This window comes from Rosa chinensis, chromosome 6, assembly GCF_002994745.2.
Source record: "Rosa chinensis cultivar Old Blush chromosome 6, RchiOBHm-V2, whole genome shotgun sequence".
In the NCBI taxonomy this organism is placed as follows: Eukaryota; Viridiplantae; Streptophyta; class Magnoliopsida; order Rosales; family Rosaceae; genus Rosa; species Rosa chinensis.
In genome coordinates, this window is record NC_037093.1 from 52269542 (window position 1) to 52296611 (window position 27070).

The 27070-nt window shown below is 40.4% G+C and overlaps 3 protein-coding genes and 1 non-coding gene across 4 annotated transcripts; 2 read left to right on the forward strand and 2 right to left on the reverse strand.

Moving 5' to 3' along the window:
- Positions 1-4538: 4538 nt before the first annotated feature.
- Positions 4539-5735, forward strand: LOC112171538. Its single transcript, XM_024308707.1, has one exon. The coding sequence runs from the start codon at positions 4539-4541 to the stop codon at positions 5733-5735; it is 1197 nt and encodes a 398-aa protein (XP_024164475.1).
- On the reverse strand, positions 4914-5020 carry LOC112174985. The gene has a single exon (XR_002926285.1). It is a non-coding gene; the product is annotated as a small nucleolar RNA R71 (small nucleolar RNA).
- LOC112171539 lies at positions 5732-7028 on the forward strand. The gene is made up of 3 exons (XM_024308708.1): positions 5732-6466; positions 6536-6950; positions 7015-7028. Exons 1-3 carry the CDS (start codon positions 5732-5734, stop codon positions 7026-7028), a joined length of 1164 nt encoding a protein of 387 aa, XP_024164476.1.
- A 13221-nt stretch (positions 7029-20249) lies between these two features.
- Positions 20250-22196, reverse strand: LOC112172633 (cytochrome P450 94A1). The gene has a single exon (XM_024310035.2). The coding sequence runs from the start codon at positions 21976-21978 to the stop codon at positions 20470-20472; it is 1509 nt and encodes a 502-aa protein (XP_024165803.1). The 5' UTR covers positions 21979-22196; the 3' UTR covers positions 20250-20469.
- Between the last annotated feature and the right edge of the window lie 4874 nt (positions 22197-27070).

A 27070-nucleotide genomic window follows, 5' to 3' on the forward strand; every position in this document is an offset into this window, starting at 1 on the left:
TTTTAGTTCTCGTGGAAGTTTAGCTCCGAAACTAATATATCTTCTCTTCTTATTTTCAAGATGTCGAATGAACCTAGACTCAATTTTCCCATGCTTGACTCAACAGGCTCGGATTACCACAGTTGGGTAACCGATGTTGAGAACCACCTCACTTCAAAGGGAATATTACCCATAATCCAGGCACCTAACCCGGATCGTGTGTTCGTGCAAACACCTACAAAGCATGCTCAAGCATTTATCTTGATGCGACGCTATATGGACAAGGCACTCAGATTGGAGTATATGTCGATCAAGGATGCAAGAGAGCTATGGGTAGCGCTAGAAGAGCGCTTTGGCAATGTCCAAGATTCCCTCCTCCCTGACTTGAAGGTTCAATAGAACAATCTGCGCTTTGCTGATTTAAAGTCTGTTGCTGAATATAATTCAGAAGCTCTTCGCCTACAGTCCATGTTGAGGTTTTGTGGACAACCTGTCATAGAGCAAGAGCTAATTGAGAAAACTCTCTCCACCTTCCCCATTTGAGCCATTGTGGTATCAAAATAATACCGCGTTGAAGTCAATGCTGGACAGATCACGAGCTTTCATCAGCTTATCAATCTCATATCTGTAGCTGAGAAACATGATAACATACTCGTGAGGAATTATAATTCAAGGCCCATTGGAACTAAAAGTGTTCATGAGGCGAATTATAATGCACCTAAAAGAGGGCGCAAGGAGCGGAACCCTAAGAATAAGGGATATGAGGGACGTATGGGTCCATATAACCGCCCTAACAAGGAAGGAAACCACGTGGTGGCAATGCCACACATGGGAGAGGTGGTCGTGGTATCCCTGGTGGTGGTGGAGGGGCCATGGATCGTGGTGGTGGCACCAACCCTCCTAGGGAACGCCCACAACGTGCACCTCAGTTAAAGGGAGGCAACCACAATGACATGTGTCATCGATGTGGATCAAGTGAGCATAGGTTCAAGCAATGTAAGGCAAGCAAGCAACTAGCTTCAAGATACAGGGCATACAGGGACCTGAGGGACCAAGAAGTGTACCTTGCAGAAGAAGAAGAAAATGGTGGAGACATCCATCTCACCATAGAGGACTTCAAAGCTGACGATGAAGTGAACAAGGATGCCGCAGACTTTGATTAGATTAGTCCTTTTATTTTTCAAGAATTTTTGTAATGGTAATATGCCTTAGTCAATAAATGATAATTGTATTAAACTCTTTCTTATGTGGTGCACCCAATGAAATATGATGTCTAGGAAAGTCATTGAGATTAATGGTACTTAAGAGAGCCTCGCTCCACCAACATCTCTCTCTACTTTTCTGATCATATTTGATTGGAGTTACCAAATGGATAGAGTGACTACAATGTGTCTTAGTTTGATTTTATTTTGGTGTAGACTTTTTGGGACCTTTGATGTAATCATTGGCTATTTTTATTAATAAAGTATCGTATTATTATTCGATGTCATGGACATGTTTTAAATCCAAACTTTATAATTTTTCAGTATGTTTCCTGGAGAGTTGGAATGCCTTGTTGATAGTGGCACCACACATACTATATTGCGACTTAGGCAACTATTTCTATGGATGACGCCTAGTCGATCTTCTGTGACTACGATGGCTGGACCATCACAATTGATTTATGTTGCCAAATGGCACAAGTATTAATGTCACCGAAGCTCTATATGCTCCTAGGGCTGGAAGGACCCTATTGAGTTTTAAAGATATAAGAGCCAATGGTTTTCATGTGGAAACACATTGTGAGAATGGACATGAGTTCCTTTGCATCACCTCTAATGACTACGGATATAAACGAGTATTATAAAAACTTATGTGTTGATCTAGTGGGTTGAATGTGATAGGAGCATAAAATGCGACAAATATAATGTGCAATCCTCTATACTTTTCTTAGCTATTTCCTTTAAAAAGTCAGTTTTAACTTTGTTTTCTTTTTAGGTAGTTCGTGGAGCGATTCAAGAGAAATAGGAGCTGAAAGGGAACAAAGAATCCATGGATCATGAAGTACTGATGCAAAGGACCAAGTTTGGTCAACCTTTTAGCCGGAAATTACAAGGGAAGTCCACGGAAAAAGTTGTACAAAACAGTTGCTGCAAAGCAGAAAACTGCAGTTTCAGAATCAGCTTTCTGGGAACGATTTTGAGGAGTAATTCTTGCACCATTCCAGCTTTGTGTTTGCAGAAAGGGCCAGCGAACCTTGAAGACATGATGTTACAATTCAACAAGAGCTAAAGAACTGGTCAGAAGTGACAACTAGACAGTAGGAAATCAAAGTCGAAGTATGATTCCCGATAAGGCAGAAACTGTCAGCTTTTCATGAAGATTTTTGGGAGATCTTTTCCGGCTATTTTGATGGAGTTTTTCCAGAAGGTTATTGATCATTCTAGATGATATGATGTCATAGAGCACGTGAGAGTCAAGAACCATCCAGAAACTTGTCAAGACGAAGGCGTTCCTTGTCCAAGAAGTAAGCTTCAGAGACAGAAATTGAATCCTAGTCAAAACAGGGTATTTTGGCCGAGACTTTTCTTTGGAAGGAATACTTGGGCATTTTTGGAAGGTTATTTCTGCTGCAAATATGAAGGAGAGCCCTAGGATGATTCATCAAGATTTGGGGAAGATTATTAAGGCTTGGAAATCATTTAATTATGCACCAAGTAGAGTAATCCTCAAGCAACTAGGGGAGGCTTTCAAAGCAGAATTGGAAAACGAAACATGGGCTGTGTATTCTATATATATAGAGGCTCTGAACACGTTGAAAATCACCATCCTACAGCGCCATCTTCTGCTCCCAAAACCCTAGCACACAAAGTCCTAAAATTCCCAAGTCTTCAAGAAGAAAAACCGTGCAATCCATCTTCCATCCTCCACCAAGCTTCACCGTGAACTATCTTGAAGAAGTGCCTGCATCCAAGGCTGCCTAAAAGTGAATTCATGGCTCTCATATTCTCCCTTTTATGGTTTTTATCATCTTGTAATCTAATACTCATGTTTTTATTTGTTGAATTTAAGACGATGTGTGGCTAGTTACTTTTTGTTAGGGGCAAGGTTTGAAGCCCCAATTATGTAGAACATATGTTTGTTTAAATCTAGTTTCTTGATCTTTGGTGTGAATTGATTTTTTAATTCTGCTTGATTGAAAACTTTTGCATGTGTTTGTTTTATGGTGGCCAACATAAGATTTATGCATGTAATTGGAGCTAGGTTTAGAAAATAATTCACCTAATCGTCTTGTTTTCTAATCCACAAGTATGCAAGGCTTTGGACAAAAGCTGATGTTTTAAACAACTAGAAGAGCATGCTAGGTAGGCGTTCCACACTAGACTGCAACTCTATAATCAATCGTACGTTTCCATGAAATCTTAATGCTTCAAATGTGTTGACACTATATGTGTTGTTGATAGGATAGCGTTCTATACCTTGATTGCATGTTTGATAGGCTTAGCTATTGTGCGTTCACGTAGACTAAGTAATTAGGGAAACATTTATAAGGGACATGATCTGCTCCGACTTGTTTCTTGGTTGGTTTCTATTCACACCTTAGTAATTGAATCTAGGTTAACTTAACATTGTTCGAAAGTAATTGGTGGTGGATTTCCGAGTCTCTAACACATTTATTTTTCTTTTCTTTTTCTATTTCGTTGCTTCTTCTCCCCTTCTCCCTATTCTGCGTTTTTGTTCTTTTAGATAGTTTCTTTGTTTGTTTGATTTGTGCTCTTTGATAGTTAGTTTATTTTTGTGTGATCAATTTGTTACCCTCAATCTCTGGCATCGAACGATCCTTGCTTATCCTTTACTACTGACGACTACATTTTGCAGGGTTAAGTTGAGCGCTTAATTTTAGCATATCAATTTTTGGCGCCGCGTCGCCGGGGATTGAAAAATACCTATTTTTCACAAATTTTAATTTTTAGTTTAATTAACTTTTCGGTTAAAGGTTGGAAATCATACTTGAATCATTTTGGAATTCTTGTTTTTAACATTGACTCTATCTCTACTTCATCTAGGCGCATCTTATTCCAACATGATGTCTAGGATTGGTCTGGATACGAGAAGTGTTTTCAAGTGAGCTTTGTCTCCACCAAAATCTTTCCTTACCTAGCTACCTAGTCATGTTGGATAGGAGTTACCGAACGACTTAGAGAGAAAGTTTTTGTTAACGATTAGAATTCTATTTCTTTTCTAACTTGATTTACGATTTCTAATTGAAATAAAATTTGTTTTGTGTTAGTCTTTCATTATTTCGTACCCTACATTTATTTTCCTTTGTTTTTCATTTTTCTTCTTAGGTTTCTAACGCCGTTCTTGTTTTCTCCTCAGGTACTTCAAATCGTTTATGCATACAAGGAGCGAGAAATCCAAAAGGCGAGCTTGTTCCTTTCGATCCTGAGCTTCTAAAAACAATTCGAATCAACAAAAAGCTTAAGGAAGCAAGCTCATCTTCACCTAAAGAAGAAGAAGAGGTGTACGACATCTCATCACTCTTCCAAGAGCAACCTTCAACGCCAACACCTCAACCAATGGCTTTCACCATTAGGCAACTCTCATCCTCTACTGTTCCAGGTGGCATCCCTACTTGCATCACCTACCCTAATCCAGCTGAAGGATTAACAGCTAATTTTGAATTGAAGTCTGGATTGCTCCATCGTCTCCCTACTTTCTATGGACTCTCTATGGAAGATCCCAACCAGCATCTAATGGAGTTTCAGTTCATTTGTTTAAGCATGAAGCCACATTTAGTAGATGAGAATATTTTGAAACTAAAGGCATGCCCTTTCTCATTAACTGACAAGGCAAAGCAATGGCTTTATGAGTTGCCAAGTGGACACATTACGTCTTGGGATGACATGATGAAGGCATTCTTGGATAAGTACTTCCCCACATCTCGCATCATCATGCTCAGGAAGAAGATTAGTGGTATTCAACAAGGAGTTGATGAGTCATATGCGGATTATCATGAGAGATTTAAGTCTTTTCTTGCTCAATGCCCTCAACATGGCATGAAGGATGAGACTTTGCTTACTTGTTTTTATGAAGGGCTCACCAACTTGGAGAGAGATATGCTTGATGCTGCTTCTGGAGGTTCCTTCATGGACAAACAACCAGCTGCTGGGATGGCTCTAATTCAAAGTAGAGCTTCTAACCAACAACAATATGGAGGAATAAGATCCACCACACATGAAATACATGGAGTTAATGAGGTAAGTACTTTTGCTCATTTGGAAGATAAAATTAACAAGCTTACTTCTCTTGTGTCTCAGGTTGTTACAACAAAAGGACAAACTATGGCATGTGGAGTGTGCTCAATGCAAGGGCATGCAGCTGATCAATGCCCTCAACTCATGGAAAATGAAGGAGTTAACGCCATAGGCTTCCAACAAGGGCAAAACCGTCGTCGAAATGATCCTTTCTCGAACACATATAATGAAGGATGGAGAAATCACCTAAATTTCCATTGGAGAGACAATGACAACGTCCAAGGAGTTGCCCCAAACGCCAATTATAATCGTGCTCCACCTAGTTTCTTCCAAAAGACTCAGGCTCCTCTAAACTCTACTCCTTTAAATTCTTCATCTTCTTCTTCTTCTAATAATAATTCTGATGAGATTATTAAAATGCTAGCAACTTCTAATCAGACTTTAGTGCAAGGTCAGAATCTCATTCAAAATATGATGGAAGAAATGGAGAAGCAGCTAGGGAAGTGGTTGATCATATGACAAAAGGGCCTGAAGGAGGTAAGCTCTCAAGTAATACTATCCCAAATCCGAAGGGAAGCTTTGAATCTGCCAATGCCATCACCACCAGAAGCGGAAAGGTCATCCATGACGTCCCCAAGGCACAAAAGAACACCACCTTGTCCATTGATGAAGAAGAGGAGACGCCAACTTCAAAAAGGAAGGAAAAAAGTGACCCAACGACGTCCAGGATTGAAACTGACCTTGCCATCCCAGACCCTGCGACGTCCAGGATTGAACGCTCATTGCAATCCCCAACGAAAACAGAAACCAAGGGTAAAATGTCTAACTCTTCAGTTCCAGTTATTACTAATGCTTTCCCTTCTCCTATGCCTTTTCCTCGCAGATTTGCTAAATCCAAGCAAGAAGAAAGCGACATGGCTATTTTGGATACTTTTAAGAAAGTGCAGGTCAACATTCCCCTTCTTGAAGCTATAAAGCAAGTGCCCAAATATGCAAAGTTTTTGAAGGAGCTTTGTACAACAAGAAGGAGAATTCGAGAAAAGGAGGTTGTGAAGGTGAATGAGAATGTCTCAGCTGTTATTCAAAGGAAACTTCCCCCAAAATGCAAAGATCCTGGAAGCTTCACCATTCTTTGCGTTATCGGTAACACTAGATTTGAAAATGCCATGTTAGATCTAGGTGCATCTATAAATGTCATGCCTTATTCTGTTTATGCATCTTTAGGTCTAGGTGAACTTAAAACTGATAACGTAATTATTTAATTGGCGGATAGATCTAAGGCCTTTCCGAAAGGATTGTTGGAAGATGTGCTTGTGCAGGTTAATCACTTGATCTTTCCCGCGGATTTTTATGTTTTGTACATGGAGGAATCCACCATAAACCCAACACCACTTTTGTTGGGTAGACCTTTCATGCGGACTGCTAGGATAAAAATTGACGTCTACGCTGGCTCTCTAATCATGGAATTTGATGGAGATGTGATAGGCTTCAATATCTTTGAGGCTATGAGGTATCCAATTGAATTTTATTCATGCTTTTCTATTAACATACTTGATACTCTTGCACATAAAGTTTTGGAAGCAATAAGAAAGGATACGTTAGTCACAACCATTGAGCAAGGCATTGGCTACACCCATGATGGCGTCATGGTCCCCATGAAGAACCTTCAGAAAACGTTGGACCCTCCAACATTGGAAGATGTTTCCTCCATTGAAACTCATCTGCGTTATGAAGGTAAAAACCTCCTTCTTTGTCAATTCAGTTATCTACTAATAAACCCCTTCCTTCAATGATTCAGGCCCCTACACTTGAGCTCAAACCATTACCGGATCATTTGAAGTATGTTTATTTGGGAGATGACAAAACGTTGCCTGTCATAGTATCATCCAAGTTGACGCCATCTCAAGAAGAAGAACTTGTGAAAGTACTCAAGAAACACAAGACTGCAATTGGATGGACTTTAGCTGACATCAAGGGAATAAGCCCCACCACTTGTGTGCATCGAATTCTTCTTGAGGAGGGGACCAAACCAACTAGAGAGGCTCAACGTCGTCTCAACCCTCCAATGATGGAAGTTGTGAAAAAGGAAGTCATCAAATTGCTAGACTGTGGCGTCATATACCCTATTTCGGACAGTAAATGGGTCTCACCAATTCAAGTTGTGCCAAAGAAGTCCGGAATAACGGTTGTGAAGAATGAAGAGAATGAACTTGTGCCCCAAAGAACCGTGACTGGCCATAGAGTCTGCATCGATTATAGGAAGCTTAACGCCACCACCAGGAAAGACCACTTTCCTTTACCCTTCATCGATCAAATGCTTGAGAGGTTAGCTGGTCATTCTTTTTATTGTTTCCTTGATGGTTATTCTGGTTATAATCAAATATGCATAGCTCAAGAGGATCAAGAGAAAACAACTTTCACTTGTCCTTTTGGCACTTTTGCTTACCGTCGAATGCCATTTGGACTTTGTAATGCCCCAGGTACGTTTCAAAGATGCATGCTCAGTATTTTTTCTGATTATATTGAGAAAATAATTGAAGTTTTCATGGATGATTTTAGTGTTTTTGGGGATAGCTTCGAAAATTGCTTAGGGAACCTAGAATTAATATTGAAACGTTGCATTGAAACTAACCTTGTTTTAAATTGGGAAAAATGTCACTTCATGGTTACTCAAGGTATTGTTCTAGGGCATATTGTTTCTTCTAGGGGAATAGAAGTAGATAAAGCTAAAGTTGATCTTGTTCGCTACTTACCCTCTCCCACTTCTGTGAGAGAGGTTCGTTCTTTTCTTGGACATGCAGGATTTTACAGACGCTTTATCAAGGACTTCTCCAAAATTGCAAGACCCCTATGTTGACTTTTGCAAAAGGAGGTGACGTTTGAATGGAATGATGAATGCCAAGTGGCGTTTGAGAAATTAAAGGAGCTTCTGACCTCTGCTCCTATCATGCTTCCTCCGGATTGGTCCTTACCCTTTGAGCTCATGTGTGATGCTTCAGATTATGCAGTAGGCGCAGTACTTGGTCAAAGAAAAGAGAAAAAGCCTTATGCCATCTACTACGCCTCTCGAACTTTGAATGATGCTCAATTGAATTATTCGACTACAGAAAAAGAATTATTAGCTGTTGTTTTTGCTTTGGATAAATTTAGATCTTATTTACTTCAAACTAAAGTTGTTATTTATAATGATCATGCAGCTTTGAAGTATTTACTCTCGAAGAAGGAAGCAAAACCGAGGCTAGTCCGATGGATTCTTCTTCTACAAGAATTTGATGTCGAAATTAAGGACAAAAAGGGGAGTGAAAATGTTGTTGCAGACCATTTGAGCCGCCTTGTACATGGTGAGGACGCCATACGTCTTGTGGAAACTTTTCCGGATGAGCAACTCTTCGGAATTGAGGTAAGTGAACCTTGGTATACTGACATAGTAAATTTCTTAGTAACTAAAAAAATACCAAACACGTTGTCAAGTTCTACGCATGCAAAACTTAAAAAGAATTCTAGGCAATATGTTTGGGATGATCCTTATCTGTGGAAATTTTGTGCGGACAGTATAATTAGACGTTGTGTGCCTGAAAGTGAGTTTAATCATATCTTGACGTTTTGCCATTCTGAAAATTGTGGGGGTCATTTTGGTTCTAAGAAAACTGCTCTTAAGGTGTTGGAATCTGGTTTTTATTGGCCTAGTTTATTTAAAGATGCTTATGCTTTTTGTATGACATGTGATAGATGCCAAAGAACCGGAAACATAGGACCTAAAAATCAAATGCCTTTAACTAATGTTTTGGTTGTTGAAATCTTTGATGTTTGGGGTATAGATTTTATGGGACCTTTTCCTTCATCCCAAGGTTTTCTTTATATTCTTCTTGCTGTGGATTATGTCTCAAAATGGGTGGAAGCAAAAGCCACCCGGACTAATGATTCCAAAGTTGTTGCAGATTTTCTTCGATCTAATATTTTTTCTAGGTTTGGCATGCCTCGAGCAATCATAAGTGATGGAGGATCACACTTCTGCAACCATCGATTGAAGCCTTGCTTAGAAGATACAATGTGACACACAAGCTGTCAAGGCCATATCATCCACAAACTAGTGGACAAGCTGAGGTGTCCAATCGTGAAATCAAGAAGATTTTGGAGAAAACTGTTAGCCCAAGTCGCAAGGATTGGAGTCAAAGGCTAGATAATGCCTTGTGGGCATACCGGACAGCGTATAGGACGCCAATAAGGATGAATCCCTTTAGGTTGGTGTACGGAAAGCCTGCCATCTACCTGTGGAATTGGAACATCGAGCTTGGTGGGCTGTGAAGAGCTTCAATATGGACTTAGACAAAGCTGGGATTCATAGAAAGCTTCAAGTGAATGAGTTGGAAGAAATACGTAATGATGCATACGAGAGCTCAAGGATTTATAAAGAGAAAACTAAGGCCTTTCATGCCAAGATGATTCGTGGCAAAACATTCATTGCAGGCCAAAAAGTTTTATTGTTTCACTCTCATCTCAAACTCTTTCCAGGTAAGCTTCGCTCACGTTGGGTTGGTCCTTTTGTTGTTATACTTATGTTTTTCCCCATGGAGCAGTGCAAATTCGAAGTGAGCAAACAGGCACTGAGTTTAAAGTGAATGGCCATCGCTTGAAGCCATACTACGAAGCCTTTAAGGAGAGCAACGTGGAGGAAGAGGACCTTCATGACACACCACCTCCCATGGATTAAAAGCATTCACTACGTCTGGCTGAAGGACGTTAAACTCAAGCGCTTCATGGGAGGCAACCCAAAGGATGTTTTCTTTGCTTTATTTGTTTTCTATTTAGTTCCTTTTTATGTTTTTAGTTTGTGTGCAGGTCATAAGGTTGTAGAGAAGTGTGAAAGGTGTTCCTTTTGTAAAAACATAGTCCAGACTTGCAAATCAGACTACTTTGGATGACCGCAGTTTTTAGTTCCGATGGAACCAGAGGCTGTAATATATATGAATCAAACGGTCTTTGAGTCTAGTTTCTGTAGGTTTTTACAGAACTGGATTCGGAGTTCATATCCGTTCCCAGTTCTAGTTTGAATGCAGCAAGGTCAGCCCAGGAAAACAGAAAACTGTGCAGTTGTGTCACATAAAAGGCAATACAGGGAATACTTCCCGTGGTCCAAATGTGGATTTCTTTACACGGAATGAAAGCTCTATATGTGTACTACATTCAGGGAAAAAATCTCGTCCATTGGACCAGTGATGCTCCCGGAATAAAGGTTTGAGTGGGTAAAGGTCACTTTGCCAGGTTTTGTAACGTCCCGAACCTAAATTCACCTGTTTACTAGTCATTTGGACGGTAAACGACAATTACTTTCACTTTTTACTCTGTTTCGATACTTTTAGTGGCCCTAAAAGTTGACTTTTTGTTCGGGTCAAAATTTGAGAAAATGTTCTTCATGGAAGTTGTAGAGGACGTTAAACCGAGCGCGTGCATATGTGGTATGTAAAAATCGGAGATCGTATGCGAAAGTTATGAGCGAAATAAGGAAGTTACTGTTCATGGTAAAAATTATATATATATGGAAAAATTACCGAGGTAGGTTTCCATTTCCGGAAACTCACCCCAGCTCTCTCTCTTCCCCGCGCTCTCCCCCTTCCTCTTCGGGCAGCAGCTTCCTCGCTGCAATTAGACGCCGTCCGGCCGTCCCCCGGCGTGTTCCAAGCCACCACAAACTCGCCTCCTTCCCACCTTCACGCTGGTGCCCTTGATTTTCAACGATTTGGCCGGAAAAGCTCGGATCGAAGCAAAATCCCCTCCAGCTGCAATTTGAGATTTTTGCCGATTTCCGGCGATTCCGGCCACCTCCGGTCACCATTTTGCCGTCGAAGGTTTGGTTTTCCACGGAGATCATTTCGCCCCTAGCCTCGAATCAAGATTTGAAGTGTAGAGGCAGAATTGAAAACCTAGGGTTCTTGAATTTCTGGGTTTTCTTCACCGGTTGATTTCGACTGTTTAAAGGTAAAATTGGGATGTGTTGTAGTTGAGAAAATTGATCAGTGTGTTGAGTAGGTGCCGCTGTCAAATTTTGGTGTCCATTGGAGTTGGTGGCAGTGGCGGCGGCGCCGCCACTGTGGGCGGCAGTAGCGGCGGCTAGGGTAGCTTTTTAATTTCAATTTTTAGCTAGTTAAATTCTATAATTATCATAGAGCATATATGTGAAGTTTGGTGAATTTTGGAGGAGTTTGGAATTGTTTGTGAATTTCCGAAGTTTGAAGTTTTGTGATGGAATTGTGGGAAATCCGGCCGTCGGATTTCCCTCGTTTTCATTGTGGATTATGTAATTGAGGAATTGGTGTTGTGGAAGAGATTTGGGTGGAATTTGAGAAGTGGAGATAGGGATTTTCAGGTTTCGTTTTGGTTCGTAATTATTTTATCGGATTGCCGTTTACGGAAATATAATTGTGTACAGGGCAATGTTGCGAGCTACGGCTAGATAAAGGAACTCGTTTGCGTGGTCGCCCATTAGTACTGTGAGTGGACTTTTGATTTTAAGTGATGCATGCAATATTGCTTCGTAATTAATTATACGTTTATTTATTTGAGAATATAAAGTGATTTATCTCGGTTATAATTTGAGAATGATTTTGGCTCCAAGTTTTAAAAGGATATTGCGAATGATTTGCTATCGATGGTGATTTTGGTTTTCGGATTGTAAAGTGATTTCGGATTTGATTATGTTTTGAGATTTATGAAATATTATAAAGTGATTTCGGGAATGATTTGTTTTCAGATTTTAAATGGAATTTTCGTCGAGGAGATGATTGATTTAATTATTCTTTTAGCGTGTGAGACACGCTGTTGATTTTTGTGACTTACTACGAGAATTTCCGGGTACGGTTGGGAATCGTACTCGTGTTTTCTTTATTCGCGGGACTTATGGGGAAGCCTTATAGCTTTACTGGTTTTTGAATGGTTTAGTTTTTACCCACCATACCTGGGTCGTTATATATATTATATTGCTAGCTAGCCTATTAGTACTCCTCCCTGCTTACTATGTGTTTGTGGGCGAGTAAGAGCAGAGCATGGGATGCTCCAGAGTGTGGGACACTCCGACCCGAGCCTGGGAGGCTCCCTTCTTTCGTATGGTGAAACTTCTTCCCCATATTTTATCGTTGCTTGACTAGCGGGGCTAGTCCGATTTTCACTGTAGCCAGCGGGGCTGGTCTTATCTTCTTGAGAAACGAGATTTCGATTTTACAATATATTTTTCGAATGTGGTGACTAGCGAGGCTAGTCGATTTTATCATTTTGGAAATTCTTGGATTTAAAGCTAAATGTGTTTTACCATTTGTGCATGCATCGAGTTTTTAAAGGAATAAATGTGGGAAAGTATGAAATCCTTCTTCTTTTAAATTGTTTATTTTTGTCCACTCACGCTAACGTTTTTCGTCTACTTTCCCCTGGGCCTTTCGGTTTTTAATGCCCAGTTTGCAGGCGTTATTAGTTGAGGTCGGGCGTACGTGGTTCGAGGCATAGTTGATGAATAGCTTCCGCACTTCTTTGTTTGGCTCTGATCTAGTGTGGGTTACTGTTTTGGGTAGTCCACTTTAGGGGTGACTCGACCAGTTCTCGGTAGAGTTATCACTAAGGTGGGCCCCGCAGGGCCACTCCGGATTTCGGGGTGAAATCCGGGGCGGGTCCTGTCAGGTTTTCTGTTCAAAATTCTGCTTTTTCTCTAACTTTGCAGGGCTACAACTTTCAACCCGCTTGGAGTTAGAATTTGTTCCACATATGCACAACAAGCTAGCCATGTCCACTTTCACCTCCAAGTGGTATAATAGTCATCTGAGGCTGCATCAAAAAGTTATAGGGGCTAAAACATGGGCTGATGGCACGAATTTGTGGTTTCAAAAGATGCAAAAAGATGATTTCTTCCCTTTTTGCCTTCAATTACTTCTTCCTTGGAGTCAACTTCACATGGAGCTTACGTTAGGAAGTCAAGGCCTTATGGTCTTGAGGTTGGTGTCTTGTTGTCATCTCCAAAGGTCGTGAGCATGGGAGGTCTACAAGGGGGAGATTGTCTATCCACTTTTTCACTTTTCTTCCTTTTAATCTTTTGATTTCCTCTCTTTACGCTTATATTATGCATTGTTTGATTTAATTTTCCATACATTGAGGGCAATGTATGATTCAAGTGTGGGGGAAGGGAATCCAATTTGAGTCTTATTAAAAAAACAAAAGATAAAAAATATATATATAAAAAAATAAAAATAAAAATTTTCGTTAGGTCTTTAGTTCTTGTTTTTCAATTTTGTCTTGTTTTTCGAGTCTTTGGTTGCCTTTCAACTGTCTAGGATGAACTTAATCTCTGAAATTATAGATAAAAGAGGATCACAATATTGAGATGATGTTAAAATAATTCTTTGGTTAATTACGATATATATAAAGCATATGATTGTGTAGTAGATGTGGTTTTTGTTGACCTTGGTACAGAATTATGAGCATGTTGATGATGAGTTTTGATTCATAATATCCCTTGTGAGAATTTGAGCCTATTTGCCATTCTTTGTGAGTGTTTATTGAAAATTATACTCTTATTTTCTTGGTGATGATTAGTGATCTCATTATCGTTCTGTTGATTGACTGCTTGCCACAAATTAAGTTTAACAGACTCTAGAGATTACTAGGACTTGCTCTTGTACTGGTCAAAACTTTTATCAATACATGTCCTTGATTTCGGAAAGGATAAAGGCACCTAGGAACTTCCACCAAAGCCAAAAACAGCCTGTGTCCCCATTTGTGTACACAAGATGTACACCCCCTAGTTTAACCCCTTTGAGTCCACATTTAAACATTTTTCTTTCATCACCCTCAATATTCTTAACCCTTGAACCTTAGTATAGTTATATCCCTACCCTTGTTCTAAGGATTTAGTGGAGCTAATTCATGAGACAGACAAGATTTTGAAGGCACTACAAAAGAGATGATGAGAAAGAATAAGTGTGGGGGAAAGACTTGTCCATGATAAAAAAAATAAAAAATAAAAAATTATATGTATGCCGAAAAGAAGAAGAAGAAAAAAAAGAGAATGAAAAAAAAAGTATACGGCAATAATATAAAAAAAAAGTGTAAGTATTTGTGGATTTTAGTCCCCCCATTGTGGATAAGGAGTTTGTTTTGAAGTGAAGGCCTAAGTACGATGAATTTGGTCTTTGTCCTATTTCATAAGTGTTTGAAGGAATGTTAGAATGAAGCAAGGGTCCAACACAATGACATCCGGCCCTCAATAAAGACACACAAGAAGCTCAACGTTGCAAGATGGCTTAGTGACTAAAAGAAGATGTCTCAATGCTTCAATGAAGGCTCCGCCAGGTTTTTTAGAACACTTTGTGATTTTCCCTTACTCTTTCGTTTCTTTAAACCCCTAAACCTTGGCCCCATTACAACCTTGAATTAAGACCTCTTTGATCCTTAAGATGGGCAACCTTTGAACTGTGGAGATTGGTTACAAGAGTTGAGCATATGGTTCGGTTCGTTGGGCAAGTAGTTGGTATCCTTCATGAGATCGTAAAAGAAAAAAAAATGCATATATTTTGACATAGCCTTTCTTTCTTTGTATATGTGAGCTTTTTGTTTGTCGAAAATATTGTCATCTCTCACATATATTTGAGTGAAAAAACTTTTAAGCATTAGCCTTGATCGGAGAGAAGAAAGAGTGGTGAATCCTGTGAGGTTGAATCATACTTGTTGGATATATGTTGAGCTCCACCCATCACCATTGTACGTCACCCCCGTCTCTTACATGTTTATATGTGGATTATATGTTTTAATTAACTCTCGAATTACTCATGATTGATTCTTGGTTGCGTGCTTATCTTAATGCTATGAAAGTAAGAGATTTCTGAAACAACAATGTTGAAGGCATAGTTTGTTTTGAGTCTTTTGAGTCTTTGTTTAATTTTCTTGGTTTTGATTTTGCTAAGGGACTAGCAAAAGCTAAGTATGGGGGAATTTGATAGGAGCATAAAATGCGACAAATATAATGTGCAATAGATACTTTTCTTAGCTATTTCCTTTAAAAAGTCAATTTTAACTTTCTTTTCTTTTTAGGTAGTTCGTGGAGTGATTCAAGAGAAATAGGAGCTGAAAGGGAACAAAGAAGCCATGGATCATGAAGTACTGATGCAAAGGACCAAGTTTGATCAATCTTTTGGCCGGAAATTACAAGGGAAGTCCATGGAAAAAGTTGTACAAAACAGTTGCTGCAAAGCAAAAAACTGCAGTTTCAGAATCAGCCCTAATTATGTAGAACATATGTTTGTTTAAATCTAGTTTCTTGATCTTTGGTGTGAATTGGTTGTTTAATTCTGCTTGATTGAAAACTTTTGCATGTGTTTGTTTTATGGTGGCCAACATAGGATTTATGCATGTAATTGGAGATAGGTTTAGAAAATAATTCACCTAATCGTCTTGTTTTCTAATCCACAAGTATGCAAGGCTTTGGACAAAAGCTGATGTTTTAAACAACTAGAAGAGCATGCTAGGTAGGCGTTCCACACTAGACTGCAACTCTATAATCAATCGTACGTTTCCATGAAATCTTAATGCTTCAAATGTGTTGACACTATATGTGTTATTGATAGGATAGCGTTCTATACCTTGATTGCATGTTTGATAGGCTTAGCTATTGTGCGTTCACGTAGACTAAGTAATTAGGGAAACATTTATAAGGGACATGATCTGCTCCGACTTGTTTCTTGGTTGGTTTCTATTCACACCTTAGTAATTGAATCTAGGTTAACTTAACGTTGTTCGAAAGTAATTGGTGGTGGATTTCCAAGTCTCTAACACGTTCTCCATCTTATTTTTCTCAAACTTAAAATCGAAATTGCTTTCTTTGTTTTTCATTTATCTTCGTAAAATCTAAAATCCCCCAAAACATTTATTTTTCTTTTTCTATTTCGTTGCTTCTTCTCCCTTCTCCCTATTCTGCGTTTTTGTTCTTTTAGTTAGTTTCTTTGTTTGTTTGATTTGTGCTCTTTGATAGTTAGTTTATTTTTGTGTGATCAATTTGTTACCCTCAATCTCTGGTATCGAACGATCCTTGCTTATCCTTTACTACTGACGACTACATTTTGCTAGGTTAAGTTGAGCGCTTAATTTTAGCGTATCAGAATGCCACCACTATTCAAATTATTGAATCCAACCATGTCATGAGAGATGACTTATGGGATTCTGACACATATAGGCTTTGGCATGACCGTTTGGGACACCCAGGTCGTGATATGATGATCCATATATTAAAGACTTCACACGGACATCCGTTTTTCAAAACGAAAAGAAGTCATAACCAAAATTCGATCCAAGGTAGGGCTAGCGCCGCCTACCCCCTGTGGCCCAAAAAAGGTATTGACGCCACCAATACCTCCTTAGTTCCTTTTTCTACTTCTAAAGTCAATTGTGACTTCGTGGCTCAACCGGATACTTCCCTGGTTGCTTCTAAAGCCCATCTTTCATTTTGCAAAGTCTGCTCTTTAGCAAAATTAGGATCGAGACCATCCTATGCAAAGGACACTAAAGAAAATATTCCATTCTTACAAAGAATCCAAGGTGATATTTGTGGACCTATTCAACCAACTTGCGGACTATTTAGATATTTTATGGTGTTGGTTGATGCATCGACACGATGGTCACATGTCATGCTATTGTCCACAAGAAATGCTGCATTTGCTAAACTCCTAGCACAAATCATTAAATTAAGGGCTCACCACCCTGATCATCCCATTAAGTCAATTCGTCTTGACAATGCTGGAGCGTTTACATCAAAAACGTTTGATAACTTTTGCATGTCCATTGGGATTGAGGTTGAACACCCTGTTCCTCATGTTCACACCCAAAATGGTCTCGCAGAAGCTGCCATTAAAAGACTTCAAATGGTCGCTAGAGCATTGGTTATGCGCACCAATCTCCCTGTTTCTGCTTGGGGCTATGCAATATTGCATGCAGCTGTGCTCATTCGTCTGAGGCCTACTATCACTCAACCCTTTTCTGCGTCCCAGATGGTTACTGGATATGAGCCTGATGTCTCACCCTTACGCATATTTGGGTGTACAGTTTATGTGCCAATTGCACCGCCACAGCGCACCAAAATGGGTCCTCAAAGACGATTAGGCATTTATGTTGGATATGACTCTCCAACCATTATCCGCTACTTAGAACCCTTGACAGGCGATCTATTTACCGCTAGATTTGCGGATTGTCACTTTGATGAGACAGTCTTCCCATCGTTAGGGGGAGATAGGAGCAATAATGTTCAACAGGAACGACATGAATTGTCGTGTGCGGAGAATTCTCGATCTTCATAATGTAGCAGACTCTATGCCTGATGCGTTTTCTGATATCGCTAAAGTGACAAGATCATATATACCTGCTGTAAACGTGCTTGCAAGGATTGATGTCCCTAAAAATCATGTACATGGTGCCACCCCTAGGGGTATTGGGCATGGCGCCTTCACCACTAATAGTGATGGCAATGTGGCTCAGGCGGGGCTCCCAGCAAGGAAACATGGGAGGCCCAAAGGTTCGATGGATTCTCGCACGAGAAAGAAAGCGAGTTTGGCACAGAAAGATCCATTAATCATCGACATAAATAACCCGTCTCATGAAGATATTCCGGATTATGGTTATGTCCAAGAAACATCATTGGGGGACGCTCCAATGTTAGAACCAATTCCAAGGAATAGGGAGATCTCCATGAATTACACTAGTGTACATGAGACGTTGAATCGAGATTCCATTATCCTTGATGATGTGTTTGCATATTCTATTGCTCAAGGAATTATAGAACACAATGATATCGAACCTCGCTCCGTTGAGGATTTTCAACGAAGAGCAGACTGGCCTAAATGGAAAGATGCGATCCAGGTTGAATTGGATTCACTAACAAAGAGACAGGTATTTGGGCCTATAACGCTGACACCCCCAAGTATAAAGCTTGTTGGCCATAAATGGGTCTTTGTTAGAAAGTGTAATAAGAAAAATGAGGTTGTTAAATACAAAGCTCGCCTTGTGGCACAAGGTTTCTCACAACGCCCTGGAATCGACTATGAGGAGACATATTCTCCCGTAATGGAAGTTATAACGTTCCGCTACCTTGTCAGTTTGGTAGTTTCTGAAAAACTTGACATGCAGCTTATGGATGTGGTTGCAGCATATCTCTATGGGGATCTAGATTCAGAGATATATATGAAGGTTCCAGATGGACTTCAATTACCCAAGTCAAGTGGCTCTAAACCACGGAGCGCGTTTTCAATAAGATTGAGACGCTCACTATGTGGATTGAAACAATCCGGACGGATGTGGTATAACCGTCTAAGTGACTACTTGATTGGGAAGGGATATTTCAACAATGAAATATACCCATGCGTGTTTATAAAAAGGACAAGTTCCGGATTTGCAATTGTAGCAGTTTATGTTGATGACATGAACCTAATTGGAACTCTAGATGAGTTAAAGGAAACTGCTAAGTACTTGAAATCCGAATTTGAGATTAAAGATCTTGGGAAAACACGGTTTTGCCTCGGACTAGAACTCGAGCACCGTAGTGATGGGATTATGATCCATCAGTCAACATATACTAAAAAATTATTAAGGCGCTTTAATGAAGATAAAGCAAAACCTGTGAGTACTCCCATGATCGGTCCCAGTCTGGAGCCTGAAAAAAATCTGTTTCGTCTAAGGGATGAGGACAAAGACTTATTAGAGGCTGAAGTGCCCTATCTAAGTGCAATAGACGCATTATTGTACTTAGCTCAATGCACAAGACCGGAAATCTCATTCGGAGTGAACTTGTTAGCTCGACACAGTTCTGCGCCAACACGCCGCCATTAGATTGGCATAAAGACAATCTTTCGATACTTGAGAGGTACGAAACGATTGATATGGGCTTGTTCTATCCCTACAGAGAGAAAAGAAATAACGGAAATGTGGGATCGAACTCCATAAGGCAAAACGCCACCTTCCGTGCTCCTCCTCCCTTCCATCAAAATGACAACGATGTCTTGATGGGTTTTGCTGATGCAGGGTATCTCTCTGACCCTCACAGAAGTCACTCCCAAATGGGTTATGTCTTTACCATGGGAAGCACTGCGATATCTTGGAGGTCTACAAAGCAGACCCTTGTTGCTACTTCCTCAAATCATGCAGAGATTATCGCTCTACATGAAGCCATGAGAGAATGCATATGGCTAAGGTCTGTAGTTAGACACATTCGAGGAACTTGTGGTTTGAATTCTACGACAGATGAACCTACATGCATTTATGAAGATAATGCAGCTTGTATTGAGCAAATGAAGTTAGGTTTCATCAAGGGCGACAACACCAAGCATATATCGCCTAAGTTCTTTTACAATCAGCAACAACAAACTCTTCTAAATATTGAAGTGTATCAAATCCGTTCAGAGGATAATGTAGCGGACTTGTTTACCAAGTCGTTACCTAAATCCACCTTCGAGAAACATGTGAAGAGCATCGGATTAAGAAAGTTATCAGAACTCCCATAATTGTAGAAAGCAGGGGGAGACCTTGACATCAGGGGGAGGTATGATGTCTACATGTTCGATCTCGAAGAGTGAAGGACGTGTTGTGCTCTTTTTTCCCTTCGACCAGGGTTATTTTTGTCCCACAGGATTTTTGTTACCTGGCAAGGTTTTTAGTGAGGCAACGATCAAAACGTCATCATCGAGTTTGAGCGGCACAAGGGGGAGTGTGGAAGGATGTCGACTACTCCACATTCATGTGCGTTGTGCTCTTTTTCTCCTTCGACCAAGGTTGTTTTTTCCCACGGGGTTTTTATTACTTGGCAAGGTTTTTGACGAAGCAACTTAGAAGCGCATAGCAGAGGCAACACTATTGACATGGAATATCCAAGGGGGAGTGTTGTAAATGATCATGACGATTCATGCAATAGGTATTGCTTAATGTATGTGATTAACAGACTCATAATGTATGCGATTGACAGACTCGCAATGTATGCGATTGACAGACTCGCAATGTATGCGATTGACATACTTGTAATGTGCGATTGATTAGTGTAGCTATTATGTATTTCCTTTTGTATACATGATGTAACCCTATATAAACCTCATGGTGAGATGAATACAATACAATTATCCAATTCTCTACAACATAAAAGACCAAATTAAAACAGCGGGAAACCGTACGTATATATAGTCTATCTTTTTTTTTTTGGTACAAACGTATATATAGTCTTTAAGAGCTATAAATAGTCCAATACTCAAGCTCTCACAACAACGGTAACTGGAAACCCACCTTTCATTTTTCCGGTGAGGTAGGCAAGAAACTCCGGCTCCTTTCCATTCTCCCTCTTCTCCGGCACAACTTTAAACCTCTTCAAAACCTCACCCACCACCCTTTTCATCTGCAAAAAGGCCATCTCCTTCCCCAAACAGATCCTCGGCCCCGCCTGAAACACCGGGTAGCTAAAGGAGTCCTTCGCCACGAACCTCCACTTCTCTGTCGCCACATCACGCTCCAACCACCTCTCGGGGCGGAACTCGGCCCAATCCTTGCCCCATATCTGCTCCATCCGCCCCATTGCGTACACGTGGTACGTCACTTTCATCCCCTTCTTCACTTTAGTCCCGTCCGGAAAAACGTCATCTTCTACCGCCTCTTTGCTGTCCGTCGGAACAGGCGGGTACAGCCTCATGCTCTCACAGAGCGCCGCGTGTGTGTACACCATCTCCTTCGCTTCATCATATCCGACTCCGGTCTCCATTTTCTCATTGATCTCCTTGAGAATTTGGCTTTCGACGTTTGGATGTTTTGAGATTAGCCAAAAGAACCAGGTCAAAGCAGCCGAGGTCGTGTCCCTTCCAGCGAGGATGAAGCTGATGACTATGTCAGTGACGAATTTCTCGTCGGAGTGGCCGGAGCTCAAGAATCTAGACAGTAGATCGTGAGACACCAGAGTCTTCTTCTCGTCTATTTCACGCTTCTTTTGCTTGACGATGGTGTTCGCAAACTCTCGGACATCGGAGACCACACGGCGGAGATGGCTTTCCGATCCGATTTCGAGAGCTCGTTTGATCTTCCACACCGGGCGCATGGAACTGAACCTTTCGCCGCTGATTTGGACCGCATCGTCGAACGCCACCGCGAATTTGGCTTGCGGCAGAGAAGGAAGGAGATACTCCGGGTCGTAACCGAACCCGATCCGGCAAATGTTGTCGAAGGCGAACCGCTGGAGAATGTCTTGGAAATCGAGAACGGTTCGGTCGCAGGAAGATTTGGATAGAATGGGGATCAGCCGATCGTAGAGCTCAGTGTCCACCACGTCTTCCACAAATTTCCTGAGGGACTTTGTGTTGAATTCATGGCTGGAGAGTTGCCGCTGGAACCTCCAATTGTCACCGTCGGCGTTGAAAATCCCACCGCCCAGGAGGTCGTGGAGAGTTGTACGGAAGGACTCGCCCTTTTGGTAGATGTGGAACTTTGTCTTGAGGATGTGCTGGACCACGGCTGGGTTGGCGGTGACGACGAAGTGGTGGCCCAGAGAATGGTGCATAGTAATAGTAGATGTGGGCGAGTCTTGAAGAAGCTCAGTGAACCATGGGAGTCTATTGGCATAGTTCTTGTAGAGGGCTGGGAATGAACCGATTATTGGGTATGATTTGGGGAGCTTGCTGTTGCTGTTGGTTTTCGAGTTGCCGGAAAGCTTGAGGATGAAGAAAAGCAAGGGGAGGAGGAGAAGGGAGGAGAAGTCTAACAGCTCGAGAAACATGGCTAATCGATCAGTAGGCTTTAATATCTTGATAGAGAATGGAGAAGGTGACGTCTGTGTGTTTTTGGATAAAGCTCTGTGTTTGTGAATCAGTGGGCAGCCATGGTGGTTCTATATATAGAATATAGATGGCCACTGCTAAACTCAAATATTTTGGTATTCAAACGTTCTGCTCAGGCTGACCAGTGGATCCTAATTAACAAGGACATGACATTGGACCATTAAACTTGCAGTAAATTGTATAGGGTACGGTCTTGGACCTGGCATTAATTTGAAACATGCATACACCGTTACAAGTAAGTAGCAAATAATAAAATGATATCAATGCCTAAGCAAAGTGGTCAACAAATCTGGCTTTACTTATTATTATTTTTTTTATAAGTAATTTTTTTTTCGTCAGTATATATTTTAATTATGTTGTTGCCTTTTATTTTAAAAATAATATTTTTTTCTTTAGAGTTAAGTAAAGAAGAATTTGAATCTACTTGGTCATAATTGAACTGTGAAGCACAGTATTATTTGGTCTAGTGACATAAATCTTCTCTTATAAGTGAGATGTCCTGAGTTTGACTCATAATAGACGAGTTGTTGTATATGATCAGCAAGGTTCTAAAAATCGCTAGGTGCTAGTCGGGCGGTGACCAAGAGCCTAGCGCCTGTAGGACTAGGCAGTTTTTATTTATTTATTTATTTATTTATTATAAATACAAATAGATTTGGTAAATAATATTATAATTTAATTGAGTAATTACATTCAGAATCCTAAAACCATTATCAAATAGTATGATATTGTATAATTTTTTTTAATTTATAATAATATGAATGGGTAATTGGGAATCGGTGTACAGCTCATCCTAACTTCCTAAGGACCCAAACCTTATCTCTATGCCACATTGGTCAACGTTATCAAGCTATATGCACAACAAAATTAAAACAACCCATATCCCAAGAAAAGTCATCGTCTTCTACTCTTTTCTAATCTCTACTTTCAGCGTTTCTCTCCTCTCTCTCTCTTTCTGTCTCTCTCTTCAGCCCTTCTTCACTTCTAGATTGCAGTGACCCTTCTCTCTTCTTTCTTTCTCAATGGGTTCATCAAGTCTCCTTCCCTCTTTACTAGATAAAAAAAAAAACCCAAAAATCAGAAAAAGAAAAACAAGAGGCAGTGAGAGTCGAGGAAAAAGAGATGGCATTCCGGCTGTTTAGAATCTGTGTCGGAAAAGAGAGGAATAGGAGAGAGGCTGCAAGAGAAGAGAAGAGAGAGATGGGGTTCGAATGACCAGACCGCCCAGAAGGTCGCCCAGGCTGCCTAAGGCCTCCGTTTAGCCATTACTCTCCTCGGTCTACTGCCGCCCAGCGCCTAGGCGGCCTGGGGGGCCGTTTTTTAGAACACTGATTTGATTTCAAAAAAAAAATTTGAATTGTGAAGTTTTTTTTTTTTTCTCTCTCTCTCTCTAAAAAGTCTGGTGCAATATTAGAGTTTGGGATAGGCAAATGCAAGGCTAGGACATCACCATTTCTCTGAAAAAGCTGAGGTTAAGTTTGGCAGTAGGCAAGAAAAATTTGGATGCTTGAAACATTAGGTCTAGTGGCTAGGGATCTTCTGGGAGGTCCACTAGATAAAAAGAAAAGACGTAGACACGTGGGGAGTTATAATAATGATTAAATTCAGGAGTTAAATACTGTTTACTCCCTGAACTTTCAGGAAAAAAACAGTTCAGTCCCTGCCTTTTCAATTTCACAAGTTTACTCCCTCATCTCTCAATTTTGGACCAATAGGTACAATTTGTTATTCTCCGACCAAAAATGTCTATTCTACCCTCAAATTTTTTAATTAATTAATTTTTTTTTTTTTTGAAAAGACTTTTTTCTCTTTTGTTTTGTTTTGTTTTTTCTTTTTTTGATTGAGCAGATGAAGAGAGGTTTTGTGTTTCGGATTGATTTGGTCGCTTTAGAAATTTTGATTTTGAAGGAGAAGAGAGGTGGAAGAAGAAGAGATAAACAGAAAAGGAAAAAAAATAAAAAAATAAATTAAGAAAAAGAAAAAAGATGAACTGAGGGTATAATAGACATTTTAATAGAGTTTTTTGACGGAATGGACCTATTGGTTTAAAATTGAGAGATGAGGGAGTAAACGTGTGAAATTGAAAAGGCAGGGACTGAACTGTTTTTTCCCTGAAAGTTCAGGAAGTAAATAGTATTTAACCCTAAATTCAGTTTAGTCTCTTGAACTTTAGGGCTAAAATCAGTTTGGTCCTTCTTTCTGAAAATTGATCTCGATGATCCCTATACTCTCAAATGACATCACCCGAGTCCAAAATTTGAGTTTGACTCCAAAAGTGACGTCAGCTGCTGACTTGGAGCAGACATAGGGCCCCACTTTTCAGTATTTAACCCTAATTTGGACGAAATGTCTAAACTACCCCTTATTACCTTTGACTCAGCCTTTGACCCCATACACTTTTCCTCATCTCTCTTCCTCTTCTTCTTCTTCTTCTTCTCAATCCATCTCTCCGACCCAATTTCCATCTTCAAATCCCAATCCTTTGCCCTAATCAAAGCCCCAAAACCCATGAGCTCATCTCTCTCTCTCTCTCTTCACCTCCACCATGAACTCAACCAAAATTCACATCCCAGAAATTAAAAATCAAAATCAAATCCCAGCAGTGGCTCGCTCAACATCGACGTCAAGGACCTCGGCACTTCCTCCTACTACTCCATAGTCGTTGCGTCTCCCCTCGCTGCCAACACCAAAACTCTCGGACTTATCGCCTGCAGCACCGGCGTCGGCGTTGCGACCTTAGCCAACAAGTTCCCCGAAGTCTTCGCGACCACGTGTCTCTCCCTGTCCTACGCCCTCAACGCCCACCTCCAACGTCCTCCTGTCTCCAACATGTCCACGGCGCCGAAATCCACCATCGAGATCATCGACACATTGCTCAACACTCCCTTCAAAGTGCCCTATCTTGCGTCGAAGTCGAAACCTTGGGCGTAAATTGGAGCTGATTCTGATTTGAAGGAGAGCTCTTGTTCCATCTACTGTTTGGTGAAGAATCGGAATTTGAATCCGACTGATATAATGGATATGGGATTCTTGTTTGGAGCTGATTCTCATTCTTATTTGCTTCAATTCTTGTTTTAGGAGTTTGGATTGAATCCCAAATCTGTGTATATGATTGGGAGCAGTTTGGAAAATTGGATTTTGTCTAGGTTGAGCTCAGTTTGATATCATGGGTATCGGATTTTGTTGGAAGTTGATGAGGTCGAGGACGGTTTGGAGTGGGGCGGTGGCAGTCGTGCTCTGTATTGGGGTGGTCGGTTGGAATTGCAGGTGTAGAGAAAAGAGAGGAGTGTAATTAGAAGAAAAACGGAGGCGAGGTGGTCAGAGGAAGGTGTAGGGGAGGATCTGGATTAGGTGGACGATCGGGTCTAGGGATTGAATTGAAAAAGGAGGATGAGCCTAACACATTCGATCCTAGTTTTGATCGAATTGAAGTTGAAGAAGAAGGTTCAAAGGCAGAATGTCCGTTTTACCCTTCGTGAAGGGTCAAATACTGAAAAATGGGGCCCTATGTTTGCTCCAAGTCAGCAGCTGATGTCACTTTTGGAGTCAAACTCAAATTTTGGACTCGGGTGATGCCATTTGAGAGTATAGGGACCATCGAGATCGACTTTCAAAAAGAGGGACCAAACTGATTTTAGCCCTAAAGTTCAAGGGACTAAACTGAATTTAATCCTTATAATAAACTTCCCTATTATACTGCTAGCAAAAACAAGAATTTGAGACTTGAAGGTGCAGTTGAAAAGAAGAAAAATCCTAAGAAGAGTCTACTATCAAAGTTAGTAGCCGCTAATGAATAAGCAAGCTCTGACCACAAGGGGAAAGAGCTTGCTATTGTTTAAGTTTTTATGTTGTTTTAGGGTTTCAAACTTTTGTGAGTAGAGAAGGCTTCTATAATAAAGCTTCCAAGACGTTTTTAATATTTTACTTGCACCACAGTTGCGTGTCTGGTAGGTAAGTGTTAGTTGAATGATTTCTTTTTCTTAGGAGCTAAGGTTGTCCTTTCTTATTTAGGCTTGCTTAATTGGTAGCGGCCTTTAGAGTTAAATATGTTGTATTTACTGAGTTAGGTTTTTTCAGATTTTTTTATTGTAATTCTTGTTTTGTAATTTCTATATAGACTCTAGCCTTTGACTATTGATTTCTTATGATATCAATTTAATTTTAAAAATATATTCATTATAACCCAATTTTTAGAAGAAATATTAGGCAAAACCAATTCATTATGTTGGTCTTTTACAAATTCAAATGGGTTGATTGTTGATGAATCGAATGTTAAGATATTTTGCATATCTTTCTTTTGACAGGGGTTCACAAAGTATCTATCACCGAGGTAATTAAGATTTTGTTTTTCTTTGTTTTTTTGAATCAATGCCAAATTGAGTTTTAGTTTCATTCATCACAAGTCAGAATAATCATTACATACCCTTCCGCTGTCATCTATAGACAAACAAGAAGATGTGTTAGTTCCACCCATTTGTCATCTATTCCACCATGATTACAAATATCTTGAATTCTCCTTTAGTACTACTCCAGAAGATTAGCTAGGACACCTAGATAAGACCTTTAGGTTGCACAAAACAAACTGCATAGTCCCCTAAAAGAATAGGAAATTATTGAAAGTAAACAAACTAAAACTATCTAAAATCATAGCAGCCCAAAAGGCCCAAAAGAAAGCAGCATCCAAAGCCCAAATATGATTGGGCCTATCTAGTTCAAGCCTTCAAGCCTCGAACCCACTGCAGAAAAACTGCCGCACACAACCAGAGTGTATCTTTGACGCCACCATGGCCGTAAGCGTTCCACCGCCGCCATGCCTGAAAGAAACATCATCATCACCATGACGTCGCCATCCAGAAGGCACCAATAGAAGCCGGAACATTTTGGCCAGACCCAATTGGGCCCCACACTCCCCAACCCTCCAATAACTCCTCGAAAAAGTCTCATCGCTGCTGCGGCCAAAACCCATACCGCGCTGTCAACGTCGTCCTATGAAGAAGTGCCCACAACCACCCTTAACCATAAAAGAGCTTT